Here is a 13,431-nt window from a genome sequence, read left to right as displayed (position 1 = left end):
CATGTATTATCAACTTTACTTTTCTTGAGCCTCTCCATCCCTGCAATCCTCCATTGCCTTCATCAACCTTTTCTTAGGCTTCTCACTCTGCATGATTACATGATTTTGCCATTTCCCAATAACATCTGGGGTTTCCTTACCAATTCTATCAGTCAAACTTGTCAATGACTTCTCACTCACTTTCACACACAGGGGGTACTTGCTTTTCTGAGACTGAAGTGTTCTGTAGAGAACATCCAGGTCTGCATGCTGCAACACCAGCTCTTCATTATCTTTCACGGTTGATGATAAAATCAGGGCAGTTAGAATTTTGTGATGAAATATATAGCATCCCCTCAGAGGATAAAAGTAGCTTCCCATCTCATGCATGTTTAACAAGCCTTCAATTTCCTTGACACCTTTCTTACTGCAGCCTATTTTACTACAAATTTCAACATATACAGATTCTTTATCCACAAAATCTTGTACAGATACTTTTCCACCACAGAAAGCAGCAAAAATAAGAATGCTACCAAAGTCCTTGTCCAGGGCTCCTTTGGAATCCTTTCTAAGATGTAAAATTCGCATTTTTAACACACTCTCTAAACTATCTGAAAGAACAGTGTCAGCATTTACAAACAGAGACTTGTTTGTGCTGATTAGATCAAAAAGCAAAGGAATGCCAACTCCATTTTTTGCTTTTGCCTTTTTTGCCCAAGACTTTATTGTATCTTCAGAGATAACAATTTGAGAGTTATCAGCATGATGTTTATCAATTTTTTTCAGATTCTCATCTTTCTTCTTTTTTGAGATCACAAACTTGTTGTATTGCAGGTGTGTCTTCAGAATTTCCTCTTTTTCATGTCTGTCTATTGTCTTGTCATTTAATTCAATCTGAAATTCTTTTGAGAAAAATGGACATTGTGAAAACTTAGCCCGAAAAGTATTCCAAATGGTATCAGTTACTGTACAAATGATTCGAAGATAACCAATCTCTATCAATCTCTTCAATTCCTCATACACCTCTAAATGAGTGTCAAGTAAAGACTCTTGGTAGGCATATTGCTCCAATGCATCATCCAGCAGCACAAAAGTAACAGTGGATTCATCTATTTTACTTGCAATTTCTTCAACCGACTTGCAAACTTCAACAAAGCATCTTTTGCCATTTGATGTTGTATTTACCTTCTTGCTGAGAAGGTTGACTGCAATAGTGGTTTTTCCTGACCCATGTGGACCAATCAACAGCAAACTTCCATGGACCTCAAACAAACCAACACTTTTTGTGTAAACCTTGGTTGGGTAGAAGACATTTGCACTCAAATAATGACAAATCCTATGAAAATCTGAGAAGAAAAAAGAATTAACAAAGTTCAATTAAGATAACATGTATTTATTATTTTTCATCTGTTATTCAATATTTTCTAAGCTTTATGAAGAAAAAAATCTTTATTAATAATTACTTGGAGTGGTCACATTTAAGATACTGTAACATAACTATTTTACCTGGAGGAAATGTCTCTACTAATGGTTGTTGCAATTCTACATCTTTCTCCTTTTTACCTACATGTATGAAAATTAAATTTTTAAGAAATCAGTAAATTAATAAAACTGATAAATGCCATAAATTATTAGTTTTGAAAAATATGTATATGCTCCACGAGAAGATTAAACCCCAAAAAACCTGTTTGCTCCCATCAGATACAGGTGGCATTACCACTGTACTACCTGGGCATGAATTGACTTGATACCACTAACGAAACATGATAGCATTTATTTGGAAAGGAGAGGGGGGGTCATATTTCATGAGCTCTGGGAATCTTTTTTTTTTATTTTTAAAAAAAGTGTTTGCTTGTTTTCTTAAAATGCACAGAAATCATACTTTAATTTTGTGGAGGAGTGTCCAATAGATAGCAATTTAATAGAAAAATGTGTTGTTAAATGTTACATTTTTTACCAAATGATGCATCATTATGAAATGGAATGTTTTAGGAAATCAACACACAGTGAAATATTTCTTTTTCCTTTATCACAGGAACCTGTGTATCATTATAATTCTAAAATATTTAATATCTAAAATATCATATGAAGGCTTAATAATATTTTCACTTTTCAAGTGCATCCAGATTCCTGCTAAATCTATATCAAATATGCCCACATTCTTTCATATAAGAGTAAACAATATCAATATATGTACCTCTTTTTGTAATGAATATAGAAATATGCTGATGTATAACATGTGTTTAAATTAAATTTAAATATTTTAAATATTGGTCCATAATATTTAAGAAAATAATAGGGAAATGGTGTATTTTTACTAGAACAGTAATTCTGAAATGATAAAAAAAACTATATATGTCACTTTATTACATGTACCTGCACTGCTGCCCCTTCTTCTACACAGACAGAAGATACAGGCAATGACGACCACTAAACATACAAAGGAGACACTACCCACAATAATGGGCAGGAGAGGGAGGGGCTGGGAGTTTTCTGTCCCTCCAGAAGATTGATCCCTGGTGAAAAAAAATACTGAAAATTGATATATACATGTATCTGCATTATGATAGAAATTTTATATAATTTCACTGGAATTCCACAGGAATTTCAATATTTTCAAACACAGTTTTGTAGCAAACCCTGAATTTTACATGTATAACACTTAGAGTCTTAATTTTGGCACATAAAAGTAACAGTAAAAATGTTAATGATAGTATTGCTTTTCCCTTTTACTGATAGCACTGATACTTTAAATTATTAGTAATACAATTAAAGCATTTTATTACAGTATATCATATAAATTGTAAGCTAAAGTGGACCTCCATTTTGTATTATAAATGAGACCTGCAAGTCAATCCCTCACAGTCATTATGACCAAAAGGGCTAGGATGATACACCTTCTATATTGATAAGTATCACAATATTTTACCATAATACACTACATATATCTTATATCTTAAAATGATAATTAAATTTTCTAATTGGTAATTTTAAGTTTTCATTTTGTATTGATTATCTTTAAACATGCCAACCCTAAATTTTACTTATAAATATAAAATACATGGTAATTGTCTTGAAATATAAGCAATATTTGGGCGAGGGTAAGAAAACGTGATAGAGGGCTAGGCTTGCCGAGCCCTCCATCACGTTTTCTTACCCGAGCCCAAATATCGCTTATATTTCAAGACAGTATCCATGTATTTTGTTTACCCTACAACATATTTTTACATCAGACCTCCAAGACGAGCTATTTTCAACCAGATTTAGGCACATCTCTGCAGTTGAAACTAAGACGCCATGGTGTAAACATTGCAAAATACATGTCGTCACAATGCTTTTAGAGTGTCATTAGGGCATTGACCAAATACAGCTTTGGTTTATTAGGTTACCTTTATAAGGTCAATGCAAGGGGTATTTGCAGGATAAATTGCATTACATGCATTTAATAGGGTTATCATAGTTGTGCCTTAAATGGCTTTCCACATAAGGAATCTTGTAAATATATGTAGTTTTTTTTTCTTATCATAATCCATACATTCAAATTATATAGTCTAAGTTTTAGAAGTTACAGTTAAGGAAGTATTATTACAGCAGTTGGAGCATAGAAACCAGAACTCCAAATACATGCCAGTCTATACATTTAAACAAGAGGCCCATGGGCCACATCACTCACCTGAGCACATTGGCTATGAAAAAGGCCAAGGGAAAAGGGGGATGATTTGTTCACACTTGAATCTGCACTACCTGAGAATGCTTCTGTATTGCTTTGATATCCAGGGGTAATCATGTCTTTAAAAGATTTTTTCCTATATGTATTGTGCCCTCTACCTACCCCCCTGGAACATGAATTGAACAAATTTAAATGTACACTACCTGAGGATGCTTCTGAATATGACTAGTCATGGATTTGCTGTTCTTGGGAAGATGATTTTTATAGATATTTCCTATATATTCCAATGTTAAACTTTGATCACACATTGTGGCCCCACCCTATTCTGAGGAGTCATGATTTGAAAACTTTCAATCACCATTACCTGAGGATGCTTCCATATAAATATCACTAATCATGGTTTTGCTGTTCTTGAGAAAAAAGATTTTTCCTAAAAATTCCTTTGTAAAAATTTGATTGCCCACTGTGGTCCCACTCTACAGCCAGAGATCATGATTTGAACAAATTTGAATCAACACTACAAGAGGATCAGCTTTTGCTGTTCTTGAGAAGAAGATTTTTAAAGATTTATCATATGTATTCTCATGTAAAACTTTGATTCCCAATTGTATCCCCTCCCTACCACTGGGGGTCATGATTTGAACAAAATTGAATGTACACTACCTAAGGAAGCTGCCATATAAATATGACTGGTCATGGCTTTGCTGTTCTTGAGAAGTAGATTTTTAAAAGATTTTTCATGTTTTCCTATGTAAAAATTTGATTGCCCATTGTAGCCTCTCCCTGCCTCTGGGGATCAGGAGTTGAACAAATCTGAATATATATTACCTGAGGATGCTTCCATATAAATATGACAAATCACGGCTTTCCTGTTTTTGAGAAGATTTTTAAAGACTTTTAAAAGATTTTTCATGTTTTCCTATGTAAAAATTTGATTGCTCATTGTAGCCTCTCCCTACCTCTTAGGATCAGGAGTTGAACAAACCTGAATATATATTACCTGAGGATGCTTCCATATAAATATGACAAATCATGGCTTTCCTGTTTGAATGTCAAAAAACTTTCACATAAATTTCATCTTTTCTGGCCCAGTGGTTTTTGAGAAGAAGATTTTTAAATGACCCCACCCAGTTTTTACTTTTTCTTTATTAATCTCCCCTTGAAGAGGGGTGTGACCCTTCATTTGAAAAAAAAAAACTTGCATCCCCTTTACTCTGTGCCGAGTTTGGTTGAAATTGGCCCTGCGGTTCTGGAGAAGAAGATTAAATTGTAAAAATTCTATCCGCCAATGACAACGACAACAACGTGGACAACGACAGACAGTGGACAAATTTTGATAGCTCACTTTAGCCTTTGGCTCAGGAGCTAAAAAGACCAGACTTAATCAGTAAGAGGTATAATTATGTATGAGCCATAAGGTTTATATGTGAAGTTGAAAAAGATATTAAATCAGAAATATCATGCAATAAAATTATTGACACCCAGCAATAGAACTGGTGGTACCTCTCCATGATTATTCCGGTATTTGGAATAAGCATTTTTTTCACTTGTATGTGGAATATTCAGCTTTTGATTAATTAAACTGTAATATATAAAATAATTATTAATTATTTGACAATTAATTATCAATGGATAATGCACGTAACATATACAAGCCTTACATGCAGTTATTGCAATATTGGAGAATAAAATAAGGAATGTACATGTAATATGAATTGATTTCTGTTAAATAATGACTTTTTTAATCAGGATCAATTAAAGATAGGGAACATCAACAGCATTAATCCAGATGTTTGAGGCAATGGTACATACTCAAAAGTGTTAATAATTTAATTCCTCTTATATTCATCAATAATTGATTTATGATACCCATGTCACTTTATTCTTACTGAACTGTCTAAAAATTTAAACTTAAAATAACACTTAAAATAAAATGACGGTTTTTTAAAAACCTATTATTTAAAATACCTAATTTTTGTAAGTGATTTATTATTTTTTTAAATAATAAAGAAAAAGATACGGTATCAACAGTAATTGCCCGCAAAATTTACGATATTTTAATCTTCTTTCTTTCCTTTATTGATGTTGAGCAGTGAAGTGAGCAAGATGCGAATAAATTCCACAGTCACAAAAATGACGTAATTTTTTATTATGAAGTCACTAATATGCTCTAAACATGGAATATTGGTCAAAAAGACGTTAATATATAGTAGTGTAAAATAAGTAATCTTTGCTGAAATTAGACCCTTGTACATGCAACAACCACTTTTGTATTCTGCATGTTATTTCATTTGTACATTTCTTATTCACACAATTAAAATAGTACTGGTTGTCACCTGCGCTATAATATGAATTTTGCCAAAAATAAAATTATACAGAAAATGATATTTACTGATCTCATTTACTTCATATGGATGTTAATGGCGCAATAATTGATGCCAAATATTAAGAGAATCAGCGGCACTTATCCTTACTTTAGGTTCCATCACTGGTCAAAGTAAACCATACAAATGATAAAAATATTTTATGTACATGTATTCTGAAAACAAAGAATAGGTTGCAGTGAAAGTCGCCACTTGCACACATGCCATTTATGTGTATGGATGTAGTCCACTTCGGCTGTGATATTCCACTAACTATATAATATACAGACGTGCTTGAATATCCCAGGTTTTAGTTCATTACATATTAGCAAATTTTTTTGGTTTTTTTTAATTAATGACAGAAATAATTAACAAGAGGCCCAAGGGCCTTAATGGTCACCTGAGTATAATACAACAATTTAGAAGAGCCATAGAGTACATGCATAAAATAAACCGATAGATGAAGCTTTGTTGCCCAAAAGCAAGAGAAATAGCAATGAAATAATTAGTCTATTCAGTAACATCTCGTAAATCAAGTTCTAATCTGTCCCCCATTTATCATTATTACCATGCAAACTATTAACAAAATGTTAGTACACCAGTACTATTTTTACTCCCTCATTGTCACCTCTCATATTGGCCTCTCTTGATCTTTGAAGAACATTTAATAAGTTATTTTTGTCTTATTTTTATTTATCTATTATTTACAGGTCTACCTGACCATTAAAACTATGAAAGTACTTTTTGTATTATACATGTACAATAAAAGTTCTTGCATAATTTTCTTATTCTGTAAACTTTCAAATACATTATTTACAGTGATTTATTATCAAAGGTGAATGGCAAAGGGGAATAACTTCTTTCAGTAGAATAGAAATTAAAAGAGTCTGGCCAGGACCAGAACACTTAACCAAATGGTCCAGATGTTCAAAAATCTGGTACAAATACCCTTGCTTATTAAAACTTTTACACTTCCTCTGATATGCCTAGAAGCAGAGAAGATTTTCAAAGAAATAATGCATTTTCACTACAGATTCAACACAGTCCTACCCTAACACCAGAACCCATGACCCAGGGTCATGAAAATCACATATTTGAAAGAGGTACCCTCATCATCATAACTATGCACTTAGCTGAAGATTTTCAAAGAATTAACTTATTTTCACTATATTATCTATAGACATCCCCCCCCCCTTCCAGAGAAACACTTGATTCCCTGACCCTGGGACCGCAACTTTAAAAAATTTGTAAGAAGCACCCTTGCTCATCATAACTTAAACAATGCACTGTGCTTATCTGCTCAATACTATGGAGCAGACAGGATTATTTGATAAAATTAATGCATTTTCATGATATTATCAATTGAGCCCCACCCTTACACCAGAACATCTGACCCAGGGGCCATGAAAATCACAATTCTGGAAAAAGCACTCTTGCTCATCATAGCTATACATTAATTTCTTTGATTTATAACCAGAAACAGAAAAGAATATTTTCAAAGAAATTATGCCTTTTCAATTATAACCCCCCCCCCCTTTTCACCAGAACCCCCGACCCTGGGGCCATGAATTTCACAATTTTGGAAGAGGCATCCTTGCTTATCATAACAATGCACTTACTAGTTTGTTTAATGATATCCAGGAGCAGAGAAGAAGATTTTCAAAGAAATAATGCATTTTCACTACTGGTATATAATCAATAGAGCCCCATCCTAACACCAGAACCCCTGAAGCAGGGGTCATGAAATTCACAATTTAAAAAGAGGTATCCTTGCTCATCATTACTATGTACTTAATTTGTTTGTTTAAAACACAGGAGCGGAGAAGAAGATTTTCAAAAAATAATGCACTTTCACTATATGATCTATATAGCCCCATCCCACAGGCACCTGACATTACTTATTTTTCTTTCAATAAAAAAATATACCCCCTATTAGGTAAGGGGTATATTTTTTTATTAAAAGAAAAATAAATAATGTCAGGGGCCTGCATGTGCCCCATCCTAACATCAGAACCCCTGACTCTGAGGCCATGAAATTCATAATTTTAGTAGAGGACTCGATGCTTATTACAATCATGCCAACAGTTTGACTGCTTGATGTCCAGGAGTAAAGAAGAAGATTTTTTAAAGATTGCATTAATTTTGGTAGTTTTAGCCCCACCACTTATGCTCCAGGGGGGCAGGGACAATGAAATTCAAATCTTTTGTTCCCCTTCTCCCATAGATGCTACATGCCAAAAGTGGTTGAAATTGGTTAAGTGTTTGAAGAGAAGAAGCTGAAAATGTTTAAATGTTAACACAGTAAACACACGGCACACATCTCACGACTGACGATGCACGAAAACAGATACTGATACTTATTGTTAGCACCCTCAAACATTATCAAATTCATCTAAATGTATTATTTATTTGCATGTGTGGATACAATAAGATCTCCCTTTGTCAGACCACCTCAATCCATCACTTGCACCCTGCTCAAACATGGTATTTTGAAGTACATGTATAAGCTGCTTGGCAATAAACCTCATTAGTCTATACTAAAATTAAAAGCCGCTCAGTTAAATGAAAGCTCAGTCTTACCCCTTCATGCTCCTGAAATTGTTACTGTATATTGTATTTATTGTAAATTAAATTGAGTCTGAAGGCTTAGAGCAGATGATTTCAGAAATACTACAAGTTGTAAAATTTTTAAACAAGTAAGATTTTTATACTTTTAATTATTCATTTAATGAAATTCTGAAACACTATGTTTGGGGCAGCATCCATAGTAATAAATATATCTAAACATCATTGAACATGCTAAAGGAAGGTAAGGGAAAAACTTACTTTTGTCTTGTGATATTCAGGCACCCTGTATCTAAATGTAAAGAAAACACTCTAAGTAAGTTATCTAGTCAATGGAAATACAAGTGGATTGTGATATATACCGGTATATATTTTTCTCCCATTACTGCTATAGTTTCATTACTCCCATGCTGTGATTCTTTTTTTTTTTTTTTTTTTGGTTCTCTAACATGTTAGCTTGGAACACCCATTATGATGTCACATTTTGCATTTCAAACACTAATATTTTTTAATATGTAGATAGTTTTGAAGAATTGTCGTAAAGGGAAAAAAAGGTTCAATGATGTGTGTTTAGTAGTTACCAGTTTTCTCTAACTCTCATTCCATAACTTTTTTTGATAATTCTAAAAAAGTAAAGGAACTCAAGCTAGAGAAAACTGGTACCTAACAAGCACACACTGTGGAACCTATTGAGAGAGAGAGAATACAAACCCTTTTCTATATCACATCCTGTATCAGCTGGCCGAAGATCCAAAGGCTGATACAGGATGTGATATGGAAAAGGGTAAATTGTTTGTCATGTTTATTATACATTTACACATATAACATACAGCACATATCTACTTGAGAAAATACAAATAAATAATCAGGGAATACCTAGGCCTTTCTTACATAACACATATAACATACAGCACATATCTACTTGAGAAAATACAAATAAATAATCAGGGAATACCTTTCTTACATAAATTAACTGATAAAAAACTGCTTTTATGCAACTGTTACATATGGATACTAAATTAGCAAGAGATGTTTGTGAAACACGTATGTCCCCCCCCCCCCCCCCCCCCCCCAAATAATTGGAATTTTCCTAAGTCCATGGGGTATAACTCTGTCAAAAATTGCTCGATCGTACCCAAAACAGATTTACTTGACCTTATAGATATTTTCATGATAAATCAGTATACCAAATTTCATTTTAGTATGTGCAACCTCTGCAATGAAAATGAACAGAAACTGCAAATAATTGGAATTTTTCAAAGTTCAAGGAGCATAACTCTGTCAAAAATTGCTCTATTGTACCCAAAAAAAATTTAAACTAGATATTTTTATGATAAACCTGTATGCCAAATTTCATTTCAGTATGTGCAACATCTGCGAAGAAAGTGAACTGAAACTGCAAATAATTGGAATTTTTCTAAGTCCAAGGGCATGACTCTGTCAAAAATTGCTCAATCGTACCCAAAACAGAATTTAAACTAGATATTTTTATGATAAATCTGTATGCCAAATTTCATATCAGTATGTGCAACCTCTGCAAAGAAAATGAATGGAAACTGCAAATAATTGGAATTTTCCTAAGGCCAACGGACATAACTCTGTCAAAAATTGCTCGATCGTACCCAAAAACAGAACTTGACCTAGATATTCTTATGATAAATCTGTATACCAAATTTCATTTCAGTATGTGCAACTCTGCGAAGAAAGTGAACTGAAACTGCAAATAATTGGAATTTTTCAAGTCCAAGGGGCATAACTCTGTCAAAAATTGCTGGATCCTACCCAAAACAGAACATGGCCTAGATATTCTTATGATAAATCTGTGTACCAAATTTTATTTCAGTATGTGCAACCTCTACGAAGAAAATGAATGGAAACTGTTGGTGGACCGACAGAGAGACAGACTGACCGACAGACAGACAGAAGCAAAGCAATATGCCCTCCCTTCTCCGAAGGGGGGCATAAAAATGCTTACATTTGTACACCTCTGGAGATTGAAAATCCTTGTTTGAACAGATCCCTCGCTGAAGGTCACATGCTTCCACATCTAATTTTTCAGCATTTAGGTTATACACAGGACAGTAATCTAAATTGCAAAAACAAATCAACAAAAAAAAATTATCAAGTACATGTTTCAGCATAACATTAAAACAAGCATTTTGTAATTACTAAGCAATACTGGAGTCCCCAGGTACTGGTATGGCCAGTAAATCTGGAAAAAATCATCAAAGTAAAATGAATTGCAAACTTGAATTTTTGGCATCTCGAGTGTTAGGGCACTCCAGGTAAATAACATCTGACAGTGTACTAATAAGACCATTCCCTCTCCCCAGGTAACTGTAAGGTAAAAAAAATTGGGTCATTAAGCGAGATTGAAAGCTAGGACAAAGCTATGCAACAAACCTCATATACAAATACAATACATAATTAGTATGATTGTATGCAGTTTGTTTTTTCCTCAAAGGTGCAATGCATGATATCACAAAAAATCAAATGGCCGGAGTTTATCTAACTACAGTCAAACCTCATTATCTCAAACTCGATGGGACCAAAAAAAATTTTGAGATATCCGAGGATTTAATAATTGAAATATAGAGGGTAAAATACTTAAGGAATAAGTACTTGGGACTTCCAATTCACTTCAACATATCCATGGTATTCGAGATATCAGTGTTCAATACCAAAGTTCAACTGTACATCATTTTGTTTACAAAAACACACAGATTAGGTTATCTTAATTGTCTGTTCATCTTTTCCCATCCAAATGACTAAAAATGGCCTGACTCAAATTATAAAAAAACAACACAAAAAAAACTCAGGAAATGATAATTTTTTTATTCATTCTAGCAAGAAGATGAATTTTACTTTACTGAACTACATGAATAAAATATGACTTTTTTTTGGGGGGGGGGGGATTGAAATTTTGTTTATAATACAATGATTTCACAATCAGATATTGGGAAAATAAACCTCTCTAGTTGTGATCCATTGTGTCACCATTGTGACTTGTGTAGTCAGGAATGTAACTACTCTATGACACTTGTAAAAAAAAAAAAATCATGCATAGAGTAGGCCTTTCAAAGTCTGCCCATGCCAGTGCTCTTTTACCCAGTTAAATAATGTTTGTACTGGCCAAAATATTCAATTGAGAGAAACTAATAACATACATGGATTTATTTAAAACTGTTTCCACAAGCTACCACCTGTTTCTAATCTTTTTAAAGCCTTGATAGAGTGATTGAGGGCAGGTGGTAAACCTATAATGCTGCAGCCTGCAGATGCCCTACTCTCTCGGTTTTCTTCTGATATTCTTCATACTGCTGGACAGAACACATTTTCTACATTGAAATACATTCATACATATATAAATATGTCAATATTGTTACACAAAGGCCTAATATGACAAATTATAAATAAGAACTTTTGATTTCTGGATTGTTTTTTTTTTTTATTACCAATACTTCATTTCACCAAAAAGAATCAATTTCAACTCTCTGGGCATATTTACTATTTTATAGTTAAATTCTCACATACATAAATGTGTTAACAATGTTACGTATGGTAATGTCAGCTGTCCAGTGGTAAAATCTAGTACTGTAAGTATAAATGCAGCTTGTGCAGAAACCTAAAACAGATACAGTGATTCTTCGAACTGCTCAATTTTAGTCCATTCATGCCACCATTCGTAATACTTTTCATATTTTGATGTTTACTTGAATTGAGTTCGACATAAATAATGTGTCTGAAAAGTATGAAGCGGATCAATGAGAAACATTAATCTCATTAATCCCAGGGAGTCGGCAGTAAACAGTACAGTACTTGCTTTACCGCTTGCCTACTGCGGGGGATGGGGGATGTTCCCAAACCTCCAACCACCTACCCCAAGTCCGCCACTGACTGGTTCGTAAATATTTAGTTTCAAGCCTTTAAGATTTAAATCACTTACTCGGTGGAACCCAGATTAACCCAATACAGATTTCGCCCGGGACACGCCTATTGTCTGGGATGCAATGGTATGGTAAGACACCTGAACAGTTGGAAGTTGATTTCTTTTGGTTCCATGCTGTCTCATCTAAAGGGCAACTATCACCGATATCCACGGGCTTAAACATATTTCTAAAAAATGAATTTTATAAACTGAAGAAATATGTAACATGAGTCGGAGAATTTCCTACTTTCGTTTTCGATAATCATGCAGAACGGACTAAAACCCTGTTTTACCAAAGACCAGATTGACCTGGATGGAGATAAAATCACATGGTCACATGTTACATGATGCTTTCATAGGCACTGGAAGTTAATGAAAATATTGAAATTTATGTGCAAATTTTTAATACATGCACATACTCAATGCCTGTATTTACTTTCAGTGAACTTGATGCTTTTAAAAGTAAACTTAAAAAGGGTTATTAGTAGGCCTAATGCCTACTAATTGCCTTCTTTCCAGTTGCTATTTCAATAAATGCGAACATAACGATCAGTCAAACCTGCAGCACACCATGACAAATAGATAACTGTATAACTCTCTAAATTTATTTATGTACAAATGATTTTAAATATTTTGAAATTTAATTAAAAAAATGCTCCTAAAAAGAGCAAAATTCAAAATATGACAAGGCCAATGTTCTTATACATGCAGGCGCGGATCCAGGATTTTTTTTCCAAGGGGTGGGGGTTGTCCAAAAAATTCAACCCAAAAATTTCTCGACAAAAAAATCCATTTCCCAAAGGTGAAAACACCTATTCCGTGGTGGTGATGATGGTGGGGTCCACTTTTCGAGGGGGGGGGGGGGGGTCCAAAGTCATTTTAGCTCACCTGAGCCAAAGGCTCAAGTGAGCTTTTCTGATCAAAGT

The 13,431-nt window shown here is 33.8% G+C and overlaps 1 protein-coding gene across 1 annotated transcript; it reads right to left on the bottom strand.

The window, feature by feature from the left end:
- On the bottom strand, positions 1–12,724 carry LOC133191024 (uncharacterized). The gene is made up of 6 exons (XM_061326685.1): positions 12,524–12,724; positions 10,553–10,663; positions 8,839–8,869; positions 2,356–2,495; positions 1,486–1,542; positions 1–1,325 (listed from the first exon to the last, which is right to left on the bottom strand). Exons 1-6 carry the CDS (start codon positions 12,687–12,689, stop codon positions 16–18), a joined length of 1,815 nt encoding a protein of 604 aa, XP_061182669.1. The 5' UTR covers positions 12,690–12,724; the 3' UTR covers positions 1–15.
- Between the last annotated feature and the right edge of the window lie 707 nt (positions 12,725–13,431).

Source organism: Saccostrea echinata, unplaced genomic scaffold, assembly GCF_033153115.1.
Source record: "Saccostrea echinata isolate AGI-Se365-2 ecotype Australia unplaced genomic scaffold, CSIRO_AGI_Sech_v1 ptg000001l, whole genome shotgun sequence".
In the NCBI taxonomy this organism is placed as follows: Eukaryota; Metazoa; Mollusca; class Bivalvia; order Ostreida; family Ostreidae; genus Saccostrea; species Saccostrea echinata.
This window is presented reverse-complemented; position numbering and strand designations above follow the sequence as displayed.

Coding starts and splice junctions, on each gene's coding strand:
- LOC133191024 (XM_061326685.1), bottom strand. CDS start 12,689: ATGTTTAAGCCCGTGGATATCGGTGATAGTTGCCCTTTAGATGAGACA. Junction 10,664..12,523: donor GTTAATCTGGGTTCCACCGA/GTAAGTGATTTA, acceptor TTTGCAATTTAG/ATTACTGTCCTGTGTATAAC. Junction 1,543..2,355: donor AAGAAGGGGCAGCAGTGCAG/GTACATGTAATA, acceptor TCATACATGTAG/GTAAAAAGGAGAAAGATGTA.